Below are 19635 nucleotides of genomic sequence, written 5' to 3' on the forward strand. Positions count from 1 at the left end.
CTAATTGCTAGTAAGAAAAAAACAGCTGATGGCATGATGCTTAATGTAATTCACATTACCAAAATAATTGTTTGTGGTGCTTTTAGAGCTGCAATTGACAAAATAAACCTATTTAAATATATAATAAGATGGAAAATACTAGTTTTCTAAGAAAATTGCACTCACTCATTGGGAGTAAATATTGGCTTACTCTCCGAAATTTGGTTGCTGGCAAGTTACTATATATTTTTTGCTGGATAATACGAAAACACACAACTATAGCTAGTTCTAGGTCATGTAGGAGAATGCGAACTCCTCGATCAGGACTAAAACCTCAATCAATTTAAATCTAACTAAAAACAAGTAAAGAAGCATAAATAAGTTCGGGCGAAACCGAACTTTATATACCCGGCGTAGGTATCAAATATCGTCGTTTCAACTTTTCCTGAACTACCTTTGCATGATAAGTAGGGATGTTTACCCGATTTCAAATGTTTCCGATAATATGCAGAGTTAGACTTTATGATATAATTGAAACTAGGTAGGTACAAATCGATTAAGTGGTTACCGAGGTACACCTTTGTAATTATTAAGTGGGTCTTATTTATTGTTAGGAGATTGTTGTAGCTATTAACTTGGAGTAAATTAGCGTCCTCATTGAAATATCGGAGTTTTCTTATTTCTGAAATTCGCCGTTATACGGAAAGCGGGTGTAATTTTAGTCCGATTTGAATAATTTTCAACAAATTGCTTTTTCGTACCAAGGTTATTAAGTGCACCGAGTTCGGTAGAAATTGATAAATCGGTTACCGAGATACACATTTGCGGTCATAAGTGGGCGGTGCCACGCCCATTATCCAAACATTTATAATATTCTAATTGTATGCTAAGCGGTTATTGCATTAATTCATTTTAAGTGAATTAGCTCAATTAGTTCTGATTTATCGCAATTTTCGTTTGTCTGTATATTACCGTTATATGGCAGGTGGGCGTGGTTATTACCCGATTTCAAGGAATCACAGATATCTTAGCTAGACTCTACCCAAGCATCGTACCGAGTTTGGTAGGGATTGGTGAAGCGGCTAATGAGATACAGCATTTCATCATAAGTGGGGGGTGCCAGTCCCATTTTCCAAAAATTGCATAATAATATTATTTTTACCACAATTCTACTCCACGTACTATTGCAGTTTTTGCATTTTTCGATTTCGGCCATTTTAAATACCAACCTACCTTGAATAAAGGGCAATCTACATACCAAATTTCGTTGAGATATCGAAATTTTTGCTCGAGTTATCGTGTACACGGACGGACTCATAGCACTTATTTAACTTACATATAGAATCACAGCGCACGTTTCCAAGGCACTTAAAAAATGCGTATAATTTTCGTCACGAAATTGATATCATAAATTTCGTCACTCGAAAATCTTACCTCAAAGAGGTGTTTTATTTCATTATTCATTCACTCCTTAACTTTATAAACCATTAATGAGCAAAATACATACTTTGGCTTTGCGCCTAGAACCAAAAAATACGAATAAATCAAAAATGTACATACATGCTTATGTACATTTAACGATCACCTAGCTTTTTAATAGCCACAAACGAAATCACAATTTTGGCGTATACATTCATACACACATGTATGTGAAAAATAACATAACCTTCATTAAGTTTCTATTACTCTTTTAGAAATATTTCGATCTTACAAGTAAAAACGTCATAGTCTTCAGAATGAAGGGAGTCCATGTCGGCCGGATTTACAGTGTCTAGCAAAACTGTAACATGGCTCAACACTTTTTATTTCAGCCACCCCTATATTTCCAAGTTCTAACGACTTTCATATTTTTGTTGTATATTCTTGTTGGTACACCTGTACTCCCTCTCTCATAAAGATTTGAAGTCAATCCAACATAATAATAAAATCAGCAGGCAAAAATGTAAATTAAGGCCAATGTTACAGTTCCGCACTCACTCTCAGTTTTGAATTTTACAGTTATATTTTACTTAGTTGCGAGTTACATGCCTTTTTTCTGTATTGTATTTTAATGAAGAAGAGATCACCAGTAAACAACATGGTTAATCAGGAAACATATATGTAATAATAGATTTACTGCGGAAGGGCGGGGGGCCGCAGTAAAAGTGGCAAAAAATTGTGGAGTTTGCCAGATGAAAATGTTAAGAATAAGTAAAAATTTTGCCTAAGGTGTTCCTAAGGACAAAGGAAGTCTGACAAAAAATATTACGGTCGGATATCATGTGAACTTAGTCGCAAGTAGCGATGCAGCCGCTATTACAGGAGCGCTTAAGGTATCAAACTTTAATGCAAATCAGCGCAAAGGCAGCATAATAGAAAAAAAGCAACTTTCATCAAAATACATATGCGAGTGTGGCAGCATTTTGCTGCATCGCACGAAAGCCGGACCGCTGCCTATTGGCATATGTTATGCCTTTCAGAATGCAATAAAAAACACATTTTCAAATGAAGGTTATTTGGTCCGACAATATTAAATTAATCGCTTTCAATCAGATGGCCGGTCATGGTATTGGATCAAAGGCCCAAATGAAGCTAAGCGCATCATGTAAGGCAAACTGTGTATCACAGTGGTCGGTCAATAATAGTTTGGGGTTGTATTTCAAAAATTTTGTTGGTCCGCATTATGCGTAAGGAACAGTATCTGTTCAAAACATGATAGTTTCTGCCGAAAAATCGCCAAATTACTTTGTACATGCTCGAAAAGACTGGATACAAAAGCAAAAGTTTGCTAATTTGAAATGTCGCCTACGATCCGCGGTGAATCTCATCGAGAATTAGCGAAATCAACTAAAAGCACAGCTTACTAAGTATTCAAGCCCTCCAATGGAGTACATGAGATATGAAAGCAAACTGAGGATATATGGGAGGCTATACCTCCAGAATTTTTATAGAGATACACATTAGGTATGCCAAATCGCATCCAGGAGCTAAAAAAAAGCCAAAGGATAGTGAACATTGTGTTAATAATTTTTTTTCGTGAAAATTGTCAAAAAGTTATTATAAATATATGAGTGCAAAACTATAACATTTTCCATAGTTTACATTTTTGTCTTCTGGTTTGATTATTGTTGTTGGATTGACTTCAAAATGTTAAACTTCACAGTATTATTTCATTCTGTACTTAAGCAAATAATTTAAAACGTTTTTTAAAGACAATCCTTTATAAGTGGTTAACAAAAAAAAAAAGAAAAATCGACAGCTAAATGTTTGGTACAGTTATTTCTTATCATTTAAGTATTATAAGTTCTAAATATGAAACACATCGGACCATAAATACAGATTTTCCAAATACCTTCGCTCCTGCGCCACCTATCGGGAAATTTTTTTTGGAGCTATTTCTACATTCCATATCGGACCATTAATAAGGGGTTTTCAAATATCATCGGGTTATGAGCTAAGTTTGAAGTTGTAAGTCTCTAGCTCATCGGAAAGTTGGTTAAAAAGTGATTGCATGTTTTGATTAGACCAGGTGAATCTTAATGAAAGCTTGTTAAAAATTGGTGCCTTTCTCATTTTCGTTCTTAATTAGTTGCCCGTAAATGTAGCTGCACATGGAGACATGCCACTGGCAGTTGCTACATATTTAGTAATAATACAATGATGATATGTGGTTGATTGAAAGCATCAACAACAAATGCAAAACGAGCACATTTACATACTCATACTGATGAATATCGCCATTGTACCATTTTTAAGAGCTGTTGTTTATTTTTTTTTTTTTTTGCTTCTTTTGTTGTAAGTGGTACATTGTTTTGTTACCGTTTTTGTTTGCCGCCTGCTATTGCCCTAGTTGCATCGAGTACCGAATACATACACAATTTTGGAGTTATGCTTGAATAAAAACATATGTACTTACGAGTACTTTACCACGCAAGCTGAAGTGTAAGACCGAGTAATACTATTTCTTATTTGAGATGAAATTATTTCGGTTATAGTATTCTGATTAACACGATTATTGCCTACGCTGCTTGAAGCAATCAAAAATTGTTAGATAGGTATCTTAACGAAACTTGGCACGTGCACTTCTTTTGAGCGTAGGACGGATGGTATTGAAAATGGGAAAAATCTGACAATAACCACGCCTACCTTCTATGTAACGGTAGTTTTCAGAAAAATTAAAACTGCGATATTTACGAAACTACTGAGGCGTATTCACTTAAAATTGACATTTACAATAATTTTTAGGCAATAAATAAGAATATCATACATTTTTGAAAAATAGGCGTAGCTACCCTGACTTAAGGTACGACCGCACTAAGCGACGCGACACTGCAGCGGCACTACGCGAAACGGCGCGACACTTTTTGGTATACCGCACTGAAACTGCAGCGGCGCGACACTTCGCGACAAATTTTTTTTTTTTATTTGCGTCAAAACCTTCAAACAAGAGAAATACAAAATCTTTGATGAATCAGTAAGTACTGAAGCTAATTTATTCAAAATTTATGTTTGCAATAACTCTTTTGCAAAAAATACGTTCATAACAAAATTTCGGAAAATGCGCGTGGCACCACCCACTTAACCGTACGATCAATTTGTACCAAACTCGGAATAGTTTTTCTACTAAAAGCAAAATGTTGACAATTTTTGAAATCGGGGAAAACCTTGAAACTTCGATATTTCCAAATTTAAGGGCGCTAATTTACTAATAATTTATACTACCAACAATCCTTTAAAAATTAAATAACATTACAATGGAATTTTAGAAAATGGGAGTGGTACCACCCATTTATAACTATATAAGTTTAGCTCATTAAGTCTAACTGAACATCCCTGCAGGGAAACCGCGGACTAGTGAATCAAATTTCTAGTTCCGTACTAGGTCTTTATCGCCGAAAAGGAACTAGTCCCATAGGAACTAGATCCCCACCAGTCCAAAATCGGCGAAAAGTGGTACTTTTAAGAAACTAATTTTTTCAGTTTTTTTCACTACAAATCTATATCTAAAGTGACGAATTTAGAAATGGTTCGGAACTATAGAAAAAGGGATGCAGAACGAACTAGATCCTGTTTGTCGGATTTAGAACTATTTCGGAACTATCGAATAAGGGATGCAGCGGTGAGCTTGTTTAGTTTTTCATAGATATGTGTTCGGCGGCTTTTTCGTTCAAATACGCTTCTATTCTGTGCTTCGCAGATGCTATTTCATAGTTTGGTAATACAAAACAAAGCTTTGTGTTAACATATTAACATCTTGGNGGATGCAGCGGGGGGCTTGTTTACTTTACATAGATATGTGTTCGGCGGCTTTTTCGTTCAAATACGCTTCTATTCTGTGCTTCGCAGATGCTATTTCATAGTTTGGTAATACAAAACAAAGCTTTGTGTTAACATATTAACATCTTGGGGCCGTCTGGAATCTAACCAATAACAGCAAGCACCTCTGCAAAGTCAGCTACAGCAAGGTATGTATGTAAACGTACATTTCTTACAATCATTCAAACAAATTTAATGTCAAATTGAAAACACATTCCTTACAAAATAACTTAAAATCGCACACGGAAGAACCAAAAAGATTGAAAAAGCATGATACTTTTTTCTTTCGTCTATCGATTTTAGAACTGGTTCGGAACTATAGAATTTAGGACTAGTTCGGAACTATCGAAAAAGGGATGCAGAGGGGCGCAACTGACACTTCCTAGGACATCGCCATGTTAAATTCGCCAGTTGCTTGCATGCAAAAGAGATTTATCGGGAACCAGTACTGGGTCTAAATGTACTAGAAGCGTCCCAGTTCAGAACTAGAGATTTTCCCCACAGGGATACTATCGAAATTATTAGAAATAGGGGTAAAACCACTCTGCTTACCATGTAGCTGTAGTTTTCAGAAAGGTGAAAAACTATACTTAATACGTGCGCCGAGTATTTAATGTTCAGCTTCGCCCGAACGTAGCCTTTTTACTTGTTTAATAAAATCCCCCCAAAAAAATCCACTGTTTACAAAAAAATACCCAAAATACATTATCCCTAAAATCAGAATCCCCAAACACGAAATCCCCAAACACGAAATCCCCAAACTTTTGAATAAATGATATTACCGATTTTATAAACAATAGCGCAAGCAGAGTCTTAGGGTACAACTTCACAACAAGAAATAATTAGAATCAGTAGAATTAGCTGAAAGCCTAAAAAGCTTGTAGTGCAGTTTTGCTCTTACCTTTGCTCTGTTACATACACCCGATTTACACGATTCAAGTACTTGAAAGCAATTCTTGTTCGTTATCTTTTGTGTTTCCTATTTACTCTTGCCAGCTTCAATTTGGTTGAATTCAAGTTTTTCGCTGTTTACATGGGAAACACCTGCAAGCAGAATTGAATTCAATACTTGAACCTTTGGTCAATAAACAGGTGAGGTGATAAAACAGCTATCTCAATTCATTTCTTGATAATCGGCTATCTTTTACAAAGTTTTAAAGGCAAATTTATCAAATAAATATAAATCCTTCTTAACGCTCTTATTCAGGGCTATCACGGAATCCATCGTAGAAAATCTACCAATTCGAATGCCCGCTACGAGTACGAAAAAATTCCTATCACTGAATCCGAGTGAACTCGAAAATATCGTTGCCAGCTTCGAATGCTGATTCGAAATCAGTTAGTGCAAAGGAAACAACAGACATTTATATATGTAATTTTACTCACGTTGCCCCATCAGGCGCAATGGCCGAGTGTGCAAAGCACTAGACTGCCAATTGAGAGTGCCGAGTTCGAGTCCGAGTCGTGGGGCAGTGGACATTTTTTTCTTTTTATATAATTTTTGTTTATTTTTTTAATAAATATTTTTTTTTTGAGTTTAATTTTAGCTTAGATTTTATTCATTTAAATAGAAAAATACATAAATGTAAAAAGTAAGAAAGTCAAAGTTCGGTCGGGGCCGAACATTAAATATTCGGCGCAAATATTAAATATATCGTCGTTTAAAGTACAAAACCGTCATTCCGCAACATTTGGTGCCATAAATTGGATTTGCTCTTGGTTCAATCGAGAATCAATAGCCAGAAATGCGATTGCTTTATAAAAAAGAGAACCAGTTTGAAATATGAGTGTTTTTACTCTCTAGAAAAGAATTTATGCAACCTCATTTACGCGGTTTTGCATTATCCTGATACGCGGTTTTGCATTTTGTAGATACGCGGTTTTGTACTTTAAACGACGATATGTTTTTCACCTTTCCGAAAGCTAACGCTACGCGGTAAGCAGGGATGGTTTTACCTCTATTTTAAACACCTTCGATCGAACGTTCAGTTAGACATAATGAGATAGACTTATATAGTTATTTGTGGGCGCCCATTCACGCCCATTTTTCAAAATTCCAAATAATGTTACTTTTTTCAAGGGATTGTTGTTAATATCAATTTTGAGTAAATTAGCGTCCTTAAATTTCGAAATACAGAAGATTCCAGCATTTCTGAAATTTACCGTTATATGAAAAGTGGGCGTAATTTTAGTCCGATTTCAATAATTTTCAACGCTTTGCTTTTATATGGCAAGCACAATAACCATACCGAGTGTGGTACAAATTGGTGGAACGGTTACCGTGGAACATACATGCCACGCCCATTTTCCAAAGTTTTATAATATTCTTATTTTTCGTCTAAAAATTATTGTAAATATAAATTTTGAGTGAATAATCATCAGTAGTTACTAAAATATTGCAGTTTTCGTATTTCTGAAGACTACTGTTATATGGGAAGAATTCGTGGTTATTGTCCTGTTTTCCCATTTTTAATACCATCCGTCCAACGTCCGAAATAAGTACACGTACTAAGTTTCGTTAAGATGTCTCAATTTTACTCGAGATATCGTGTGCACAGACGGACGGACAGACAGTCACTGCTTAATCGATTTCTTTTTTCATTCTGATCATTTATGTTTACATTTGTCTATATCTAACTCGATTCGTTTTGCCTGTTACAAATAACCGTTATGTGAGGTCAAAGAGTCTTCCACACCTCAGGGTTTTGTGTTTTAAAAGTGAACTTAAAGTTGTGAGGTGAGTTTTAAAATTAAAAAGCAGTACATGTTGCATTTCATTTGTAATTTTCAACCATATAAATTTTGCGTTTTCAGCACCCTCAGTCCGAATTCAATCTTTAGCAAGAGCGTGCATATTTAGCTTTCTAAGCTGTGCGGGTTACCTGGTTCAACTTGTCATGGCGTCTACAATTAGTGGCGGAAGTTTACTGACTAGGTATAAAACCAATAGATATTTGGCTTGTTGGACAATCAACACCAAATCGCAATCAGTCAATGTTGCCATCTATTGGTTAAGCAACTATTACGTTTATTCTTTTATTTCAAAAACGAAGAAAAGAAAACTGTTCGTGATTCTGCGAGTGTTGCTGCATGTGAAGTCATAAAAGTATGGGAAAAGCTAGTATACCAACGAGACTGAAAAAGCATGCGTTAAATAAAATAGAAAATCACTTTAAAGAGTGGCTCAATCTGAAGAAAATAAAGAAAACAAGAAAAAACGATCGGAAGCATTAAAACAAAAGGGACAAGACTAGCAACGTAGATTAGAAGTTTTTATTGACATTGCACATTCCGAAGCTTTGAGTATTATGACCAAAGAAGAGGGTAAGCAGTTTTTATTAGCGCAACGGCAGAAATATCGACCGGGTTTAATTGGCCCAGTATATAAAAAAAGTTTAGGAAAAAGTGAGAAGTTGAAAAGGAAAGCAGAACGCCTCCAAAAAGTGCGTGAAATCCAAAAAAGAAGTATCACATATTTGACAGAAAAGCACTCACTTTCTTAATCGACCACCAGAATCAGAAGTTTCATAACGCACAAAAGCGAAACCTCCAATAGCTAAATCGCCAAAAAAGGAGCTCGAAAAAATATTATCGATATCCACCTAACTACTAGCCTTGATGTTCAGGCGCGGCGGAAGACGTGGGTATGGTGGGTAGTACTACCCACCTGAAATTTTTAAAGGTGGGTAATTACCCACTTGACAATTTTTTAGAAGAAAAATAAGTCCAATTGAAAGAGTATTTTTTGAAGATATGTTATGAAATTTTCGACCAAGTTATTTGCTCCCTGACAAGTAAATTTGATACTGAATCGGGAACATTTTATAAAACTTTAGAAAAGTTCATTCTTGGTGAGACAGTATATGTGAAGAAAATGTCACGTTTCATAATGATGATTTTGACGAAATCAGACTCAATATCGATAAAGATATATCTCTGTGCATAATGAGGTGCACACAGCAAAATCCAAGTTCTGTGAAAGATGTTGTGCAATTTTTGCGTGAAAACGAATTATGTGTGGGACTTTTTCCTGAATATGTACGCTTAATTAGATCAGATTCCAGGGTCGTCATCCTCTAACGAGAGGAGCTTTTCTGTTTTGCGTAGGATGAAAAACTATTTGCGCTCGACAATGCACCAAACCGGCTCAACCATGTAGTAATATTGCATTCTTATCTATGAACTCATGAACGACTTCCATTTCTCGAAATTCAAAACGAATGGCCGTGTTTTATCCGCAAAATAAACATTTTTCGAAATTTGATTAAAGGATAATTAGAAATGTACGTTTTAAAGCACTTAAACTTGAAAAAGGCAAAATGAGCTTTAAACAAAGGCAAAAAAGGCATATATTTTTAATTTTATTATGTACTTCCTTTATGTGCAATGTGAAGGTCCAATTAAAGATATAAAAAAATACATACAGTGGTCAAAAAATTATAGCCGAACCACTTTTTGCCAAGTTTTAACGTATTATATTTGTTGTTATTGAACTTTTGTTATTTTTTTTTAATAAAAATATAGTTTATTCTTTAACAAAACCCGTGGAAATCCATGTTTCCAAATTTGAGTTGTCCACTTGCAAAGTCGCTATGTAAATTTTTTTAGATTTTTAGTTTTTGGTGAGTAACGTACCAGTATTTAAAGTAGTTTCATGTCCACTAACAATATAGTGCAAAATCTTTCTATTTTCTGAAAAAATAGCATCAAATGTTAACTACTATTACATCTTCTGATGAACTTAGAAAACTGCAAGAAAACGTGATAGTTTCGGTGCCTAGTGGAAGGCGTCGTAAAAAAGAAGCACACCAATCTTCATTGAAGAGCGAACGCGAAAAGCTGAAAAAAAAGATAGCTATGTAAAAGTTACAGTTTCAAAACTCGCTATATTCAATTTTAATATATAAAATTTGCACAAACTACCACACTGCGATATTGTTTATTAATGTTATTCGGCTTTTGTTTATCCAAATTTTCAGATAATAAAGAGAAATATACAATTTGAATGTTACTTGTTGTTGTATACGTTTTTTTTTAATTTATGGCTCACTATTATAAAATCACATAACGCTATTTGCAAGTGGACAACTCATTTGTGTAATATTCAAAAAAAAATTCAACAAACTTTCGTACAAATTTCGAACTTTAAAAAATTCTAAAAAATCAATCGACATTTTTAACTGACTTCCAAAAAAGGAGGAGGTTATCAGTTCGTCGGAATAATTTTATTTTTATTTATTTTTTTTACCGATCAACCGATTTCGATAATTCTTTTTGCAACGGAAAGGTAGTGTCTCAGAGGTGGTCCCATACCAATTTGGTTTAGATCCGATCATTGAATCATGAAATATATATATATATATTTTTTAAGTCGGTTTTTTTTTGCTAAAAATTACTTGTTAGCCATTTAAAACGTGTACTTTATTCTACTAGAATTCAATGGGCTACAAAGCTGCATACTCAGAATTTAATTAAAAAACTCGAAATTTTAACAAAAATTTGTAGATTTTTTTTTTTTAAATTGCATAGATTTTTCAGGCAGTGTCACCCGATTGGTACATATGTACAGATTTGTAAATTTTTATATTAGGCTATTGGTAAAAAAATGGGACAATTTTTTTTTGTAGTCAAAAGATAAAGAAAGTGTGATACTGACTTTAAACTTGTATTTATATGGATGTTGGTAAAGAACGAACTATAAAAAACTAACTGAAATTAAATAACAACAAAAATAATATTTTAAAAATTGTCAAAATTTGGTGCGGCTATAATTTTTTCGACTACTGTACATAAGTTGGCTATGATTACTCGGCCGTGCTATCATAGTAGCACAATGCCACACATATTTGACTTACAAACAAAATACGAACAGGAATTTCAAGATTTCAACCCTGTTGAGAAATTTTGCCATTATTATAGTCATTATTTATATAAAATATTGGTTCCCGGCTCCAGTCTGATACTTAGCACCGAAAAACGACCTACAATTATTAAAAGACCTTGAGTCCTCTAAAGTTATTAACCAAGCAATGGTTAAAGTCGCCATAAAAAAAAATACAGGGGCAATTATGGTACTTGTTAGAAGAGTTAGTGACATTTGCATTTTTCGACAATTAAATGTCAATTCAAGACAAGAAAGAAAAGGTAAGGCACTAAGAGTCGAAGGTTTAGAGGACTGTCCCAAAATAAAACACACTGATTTCAAATATATCCATGACAAAAGCATAGAAGATTTTGTGACTAAATAGTAACACTCTATGATTTTTCCAGATACTGGGTATCTCATCTCAGTTTTTGAATAAAGATGTTGAAGCTTGGGAGGATGACCCTAATGCTGCAAATAAAATCGTAATTTCTATGCGGGTAGTGAATGATATTGCTGAGCATGGACAACACCACGTGGAGTAATATAATAAATTGATAACAACTGATGAAGATCAAAAGCAATACTTGCTATCGTTGGTAAAATAGTACAGAAAGAAATATCCTGATAAAAAAAAATCAGCTCTGGTATCTTGATTATAGATTTTTTAAATATAACCAGTCACTTTTATTTGTAATTTAAATATTCATTGTGAATGTATAAATTTAATAAAAGTAAAAGTATAAGTTTGTGCATTTTTTTAAGAAAATTCAAATTTTGGTAGCGATTCCCAAAAATTACCTTACAAATCCAAAAATTAATGAAATAGTTTCGTAGGGCAGAGAATCGAATGAACAGGTGCCTCGCCTAAGTTTCAAAAAAAAATTTACACATTAAAGAACACACTAATGTAAACCCTAAACAGTAATCCTCTATTATTGGCAGACACGTAACGGTTGGCAGTTATAGCTTTGAAGCAGTGAAGAAATTTCTGTACATAAGATCCTTCATTGAAGCAGCAACACTGTCTGCCGGGAGATCGAGCGAAAAATACCCTTTCCGTCGAACTCTTATTTAGACTCGATAGAAACATGGATAATTTCAAGCGACGTTGGGAAAGATAAAAAGATATAAGTACTCGTAATAGCATACCTGTCGATGCTTGTTACATGATGGACATCTATTTATTATTCCATCATTGATCATACACTGTTGTGAAGTGTTTTTTACTTAAGGAACTGCATCATTTATTGAGTTGTAAATGAATCGAATTGAGTTTAATTGTCCACGATTACCTCACCACAGCCTAATTGCCGTGTAGAAAATTGCATCAAGGCCAATTGAGTAATGAATTGATAAGTAGGAAAATAGCGCCAAAGTTGGCTGCAACACTCCATCACCAACAAATGGAAGCCTCTTTCGGCAACGCGAGCCATTCGGTGAGACACGTGAAGCGACAAGGTGGTCAGAGAAAAACACGCCAGCCCTGCCTGAGGAAAGAAAAGCAGAAGAATACGTCAAAGTGGCAACAAGTTGCCATTGTATTAGCAAATACCTTGCAATATTTCAAAATCACTTGCATCTTCTTTAAGGCCCGGTTGCACGGTGTGTAGTGTACAACAACTCGTTTTTGTATTTGTTCGCTTTGCTGTTATGAACTATTGTTGACGCTATTTATTAAACTTTTTTTTGTGCTTAGAGTTATTGCAGTAGTCGTATTGTTGCGGTTACTTTACAGTTAAGTTTACTTTTATTTTCTTTTTTCGGTACTATGTATTATTGCTGTCTTTGTTGTTGTCGCTCTCTGCTGCTGCTTATACTAAGGCTATTAGTGATGCAGTAGTGATGGATGCAACTTTGCGTGGGAGTTCAGCAGGCGATGATTATCACTCCAACAAGAGACAAATTTGTGCAATCACTCCGGCATGTGTACAAATACATATGTATCTAGGTATTAATGCTTACATACATATGTATGGATAGGTACACTTCCATTCATTCGTACTACATAAATACATATATGCGCCCAACGGGAGCAGACATTCAGCAAGAATTAGCCTAGTCTGTTCAATGCACTATTTAGCTTCAAAAATTGGTACAGAGCAAAGTACATATTCTTATTTGTAAAAAATACATATAGGATTTGTACAATTTATAAGGTTTTTATATACATATACATATATATTTTGGAGTATAAAATCCGTACACGGACAAAAAGTGGTGGGTGAAAAATCCGTACCAAATCCGTAGGCTCGAGTTTGTTTGGCGAGCAAAAAAAAAATCATTTCTACTTAGGTGAACTCAGGAATCGGACTTTTAATAACATCAAACAAAGTATCACATATTTCCAGTAGTCCTATATATTGATTGCTTCACAGACAACTTTATTTTTTTTCTGACTAGAACTTTTTAACAAGCAGTGTGTGCTTAGTTTATGTACATGCAACAAAACTTTTCAGGTACGTTTTCGACCCTATCGAGTAACAGTATAATGTTTGAAGCGATGGTTAAAGTGGAAAAAAATAAAGAAAATTTGGGGTTTCTTTAGAATTTACGCAACAAAACTTCCCAACAATCGCAGTCTACCACTAGAATGTTATACATAGTTTTAAAGGCCTATAAATCCTCTTCTCATGATTGATTTTTAAAATCGGGTCAAAAATAGTCAAGCTTTTAATAAATAAGTCCCTCAAGTACGAAAACAACACAATTTTTAATTAAAAAAATGGAAGGTTCAGGAAATATAAGAAACCTATGAGATAAGTGTAAAGAAGGAAAACTTTTACAATATGAAAAAGACACTACGAAAATCCGTATATCTTGATGGAAAGCTAAAAATCCGTACGTTGAATCCGTACAATCATTTTCTCCCTTGCAAATCCGTACCGTAAGGAAAAATCCGTACATCTGGCAGGGCTGATACCGCACCATTTCCTTTAGTTTCCGAGATATTTAGTAAAAAGTATCGTTCACTTTGTATCACACTTTGTCGTATTTCAGTTTGTCGTATTTCACAGTGGCTGCCAAATAGTTGACAAGTATCGCATACCACAAAATTTTATTAAAGAAAATCCTTTATAAACTCAAAACTGATTAACAATAAACAATAAAAGTAAAATAATTTAGGAATTTTGTGAACTAGTAATATTTTCCGAGGCTTTGGAGAAAATCTATCTTCGCGTTTTTGAGAAATTGCATTCCAAACTACAATCGCGATTTCCCAAAACCGGCCGAAAGTAATACACGACAATCTTTTATCCAGGCGACGATATGTAAAGGAACTTTTACTATCACCAAAATTAATTGCTTGTCTAATTTTTTATACTGAAATTAACCGTAATACCCTAGTGTAAAACTAGTACATTTGACTACAGGGTTTTCGAAACGAACCAAACATACAAACTTACAAATGTGTTCAAAAGTGTATGTGTAAATACTGCATAAATTTCGGTTTACTTGGCTTTGTTTGCCGTATTGCGTTATCACCGTTAACAGTTTTGGTGTAATTATTGCATTTGCAGACTGTCCCATTCGAAAAACACGTAAATCTACAAACGATAATTCGAAACACACACAAATGAAAGGAAAATTGAGATTGACTTTGGAGAGAATGTTGCTGTATTTTAATTTTTACTAAAACCTTAGGTACTACGATTAATGACCTATTAGTGATGTAAGTAAGGCACATACATACAGTGTCTCAAACAAGTGTTCATAATTAATAAGTTAATTTGTTTAATATTAAAAATGTTTTCAAGTTAAAGCTTTTGGTATTTTTTTATAAAAATAATTCTAATGTTTTAACCAGATTCATATAAATCGTTTAGTTTAAAGTTAAAGTTTAAAGCTTTATACAAAATTTAGGAAAATTCGACAAATTTTCATTCAAATTTCGTGCTTTTCAATATGAATCTAAATAGCCCATACAATTTTTTTTTGGGATATGTTGAGGAACGAATTTCCGTGTATCACTCCAATATTTGATCTTTATTTTTCCGATCAAAAATAATTATCATTATACGATTTTTATTTTTTCGCTTAAAGATAATAATTAATATTGAGATTTATTTTTTCACTTAAGAATAATGATTATTCAACAAAAGTCAAAAGCTATAAGCTCCAACATTTTCACTTCAAAATTCGAATTGATTGCGTCTGTACAAGCCGTTTAAATTTTATTAATAATCATTACTCTTAAATGAAAAAAACGATAATAATAATAGTAATTTAATTTTAAGCAATGTGTTTAGCTTTGTCCGACGATTTATTGCTTTTTCCATTTTTCCTAAAAAAATAGAATATTAGAAGAATAAATTTTATAAGCTGTCAACTTCGCAATTTTACTATAGCAGTTTTGGCTATATTTCTTTCTTTATTTAATTAATTCATTTATTTTTATTTGTCTAGCTTATTAAACATATAACACCGCGCGATAGTAAATTTTAAACACAAATATCAATATATTCGCGAAACTATGGGCCAAATATAGTAAAATTGCGATTTTAGTTTTTCACTCTGACGTCAGTAATTTAAAAATTCAGAAAAAAGTGTTTAGAGAAGAAGTATGGGTATAAAATTAATGAGGAAATCCTGTAGAATTTAAACAGATTCAAGTTTCTGGTGCAGAAGGGCTGGTAAATATTGAAAATGTCATTTTAAAATTTTATCCTTGAAATTTCGTAATATTTGTTTTTGAAAAAATTATATGTTTAACTAACTAACTTTGTCAGCTTAAAAATTACCTATTCGTCCTTGTGAATCCAAAAAATTTAAATTTTTTAAGTTCTAAAGAAATTTCCTATTGCATTTGTTACCCATATTTTTATTCTACATACATTGCACTGAATTTTTTTAACAATTTTTGGAATTAATCATATCTTTGAAATTACAAAGTCAGAGAGAAAAAATAAAAACGCCACTTTAAATAAAAAAGTAGGTTTCAAACCCATTTATTATTATTTGTTTCATGGTAGGAGAGCAGGGGGTGAAATAACACAAACGGCAATAACGCAAATTTGTGTTATTTCCCAGTTGAATGTGAAATAGCACAAATTTGCTTTATTTTATTTCTCGTTGAACAATAGGACCAACTTTTAAACTTAACAATTTGAGTAATAAAGCAAAATAGTGCACATATGTTGGTAGTCACCCAGTTACATTTTGCAAAAAGTAGTACTTGAACAAGTTAAATGAACGGATTTGTAAGTATATCTACAACTTTGAAAGTCCCCATCGTCGCCGCGGTCCGCGTTCGCGTGCCGCCCCGCGCCACCCGCGTCACACAGCGTTCGACGTCGCCCTCGCGTCCGATAGCCGAATGTCAGGAAATAAAGGAAGAAAGCTGTTTTAATAATTCATCTGTTTATTGCGCCATTCATCCCATCTGCTTGTACCGAGCATACGCTCAAATTTAGAAGTCTGAGAGTAGGTAAAATTTTACATATTTTTACATCACTACTTCGTACTGCATGTTCGCTTCGTCTTCGTAAACGAAATCCACATTTCGGATATGGTGAAACAAGTGATGATAATGCACAGATTTTAACTGAAGATAAAACTCAAAACAATATTATCTGTGTTATATGCTGCGAACAGGAACGGCAACTTTTGTTTGTACCATGCCAAGGCGGAATTATACCAGGTGAAGTAATTAGAGCGAGAAGAAAGATTTTGACACTGTCTTATTTGAAAAATTGCCTATAAAATTTGACTATAAGGCAGCCGAATGACAGAAAATAAAGCGAGAAAGCTGTTTTATAACTTCACCTGTTTATTGCGCCATGGTTCCATGAAAACATTTTAAGGTTTTCCAGCAATGTTTTCAACACATTTAAAAAAGCATGCAGATAAAATTCATGGAAAAGGGCTATGTCCAATCTGCTGAGCAGTTATTAAATACGACTCTTTTCCTACACAACAAAGTTTTTTGCTTCTGGTCAGTAAACTGTTTTGTTACAAATAGTACAAATAAGCAATGGGAAATAAGGCAAAATTTTTTTATTTCCAACCTTTGTTGGACTAATCCCGGGATCAAGGGATTCTGACAACGCCATCCCGAAAATCCCGGGATCGGAGAAAACAGAAAAATTAATATCCCTATGCTATGTTATGCAATTCGGACCACGGCAACCCGTGCCGACTTGCAGTCAAAGTTATCAGAATATTCTTTGTTTTACTTCTATATAAGGCGGTCTTACTATACAGTATTAGGGCATAATATTTAGTAAATCTGCGTTTTTAAGTTTTTACCAGGTAGTCAGGATTTTCTCCCAAGGACCATAAATTATAATATATTTCCAAAAATTAACATATGTAAAATATGGATATATGGGTATCAATTAAAAGAAAAATTCAAACCGAGATTAAATTAAACTTTTTTTTTCAATTATCCTATGGAACGTGTCAAAAATGTCCTTTGAAAAATAGTATCCGTCGAGATTTTAAATTTTAAATGCATTTTGAAGATTTTTCGTTTAAAACGTATTAATATAAGTAGTATATAATTCATTTCAAAGGATATTTTGGATTAATTAATTTTTTTCGATGTCCTTGGTAAAAATCTTAGCGTCCTATTAAAAATTTAAAGATGTGGATTCACTAGAAATGCGCTAAAATATGGGAAAGATATCGAATTTTTTCGCATTTCTAAAGCTTTCATGCACGACTAATTCAAATTATTAACTAAAACTTCAACTAAAAGCCGGCACGGGTTATCGTTATCCTACGTTCATAAAACTTCATATATAATTAGCAACCCCAGAAACACCCTGGTAACAAGTTCCAACTCATGACAATGCGTAAGTCGTTCGGTATCAACGTTTTAATTTTACTAGTCTCTTTCGAGAGCATATTTTCGGGCACTAGGCCCATTCTAACTGTCCAAGACAGGTATGTAATTAAGGGAATGTTCACCAATAATATCAGAGTAATTATATGTAAAAAACAAAATTTTAGCTGCATTTTAACATGTCAGGAAAATAAAAAAATTTAGAACATCAGCGTTTTTATAAAAAACCGACCAGCGCGACCTCTAAGAAAACTTTTTTTTTTCAAAATAAAAAAACACGTTTTCTCATTTTTTATCACAGATAACAATAATTCGAGGTAGCGTTTATGAATTTCCAAAAAAAAAAAATTTTTGAACCCCTCTAGTATGCATATCAAAATTTTTAAACAAAATTTTTCCATATATTCTTGGTACTGACTGTAAAACGGCCTTTGGGAGTTTACAATTTTAAGCGATATATTAGTTATCGATTCCGAGTATAAAACCATATACACTAAGTGTCATTAAAATCAAATAATATTGCTAGATAATTCATTAAATGGCCGTCATCAAACCGCAGACAGACACCACAAGCGGATCAAATTGTATGAAGCCAACTGCAAGTGCTCATCGTTTCATACATATGTATGTACATATGTATATTGCTTGTTATTTTCATTTGATCAGGGAAAATGTTGGGAACACAATGAAATCAAATTGAAATCGTGAATGTTGTCCGCTCATTCGATCAATTGCGCTAAATTGAAGTTGCACGGTGGAATAAAAATAGTAAATCGTTGCAATCAACATGAAGAGGTGATTGGCAAATAGAAACAGGCACACACCGCAACAAACCTATAATACTGACGGCGTTGGCAGACCTACTGTAATACAAACAAACACACATACATAATTTTGATCATCACAAAGGGACGGATAGGCGCAGAGCAGATGATGGCAAAAAGTGGATGTGGAAGGTGATTGTGATGTGCTGATCTGCTGAAATAGCATTGCGATGGCGATGGATGCGCGCCCTCACTTTCACATGAATGCACGCCAAAGCCAAGAGACGCTTAATGCGCCGAAACTGCAAGAGCGTAGGGTGGTATGGCTAGTTGCATGCAACAATTGGTTGAAACATGTACGTGAGTATACGTATGTATATACTCATGTATATATATTTACATATGTAGATATATGCAAGTATTGCACATGTTCATATATTTGCTCGCTTATTTAAAGTACACTTACCCCACTGACACAAATCGCAGCACAAAGTAATCCGAAAATAATAAAAAACGTTGAAATTGCAACGGCGTGTCGCTGTAGCAGCGATGTATCCAAATGAAGATGCCGCCGATGTGAATATTTTGTGAAGTTTTGTTCTTTTTGTTGCTTCTGAGTCATCTCTGTTGTTGGTGGTGTTGATTTTGTTTTCATAGCCATCGTGAAGTTAGTGTTTATGCTTATACTGGTCTATGTGCTTGTATTTCAACTACGGAAAATGTAGCATGGAGCGTATACGTAATTTGTTTTGAATGCAATTCAGTTATCTACAACGACCAGAACAAGGAAAATGAGAGGAAAAATAAAACACAATTTATCTATGCACGTATTATGTATATGCATACAAATTGCCGAAACGCCGCAATAAATAGCCGGGATTTACTTGTGAACCAAAAAAATAAAAATGAATAAAAAAAATCTTTAAAGTTTGAATCTATGTGGGTAA

At 33.9% G+C, this 19635-nt stretch overlaps 1 protein-coding gene across 1 annotated transcript in view; it reads right to left on the minus strand.

Annotated features, from left to right (window-relative positions):
- Window positions 1-19349, minus strand: part of LOC108358870 (uncharacterized) — a 28144-nt gene extending 8795 nt beyond the window's left edge. Inside the window, exon 1 of the mRNA XM_017610386.1 lies at window positions 19155-19349. Within this exon, the coding sequence (XP_017465875.1) occupies window positions 19155-19349 (195 nt within the window). The remainder of the gene's footprint in view (window positions 1-19154) is intronic.
- Window positions 19350-19635: the final 286 nt, after the last annotated feature.

The sequence above is a fragment of the Rhagoletis zephyria genome, unplaced genomic scaffold, assembly GCF_001687245.7.
Source record: "Rhagoletis zephyria isolate East Lansing unplaced genomic scaffold, Rhagoletis_zephyria_1.1 Rzeph_scaffold_00306, whole genome shotgun sequence".
Classification (NCBI taxonomy): Eukaryota; Metazoa; Arthropoda; class Insecta; order Diptera; family Tephritidae; genus Rhagoletis; species Rhagoletis zephyria.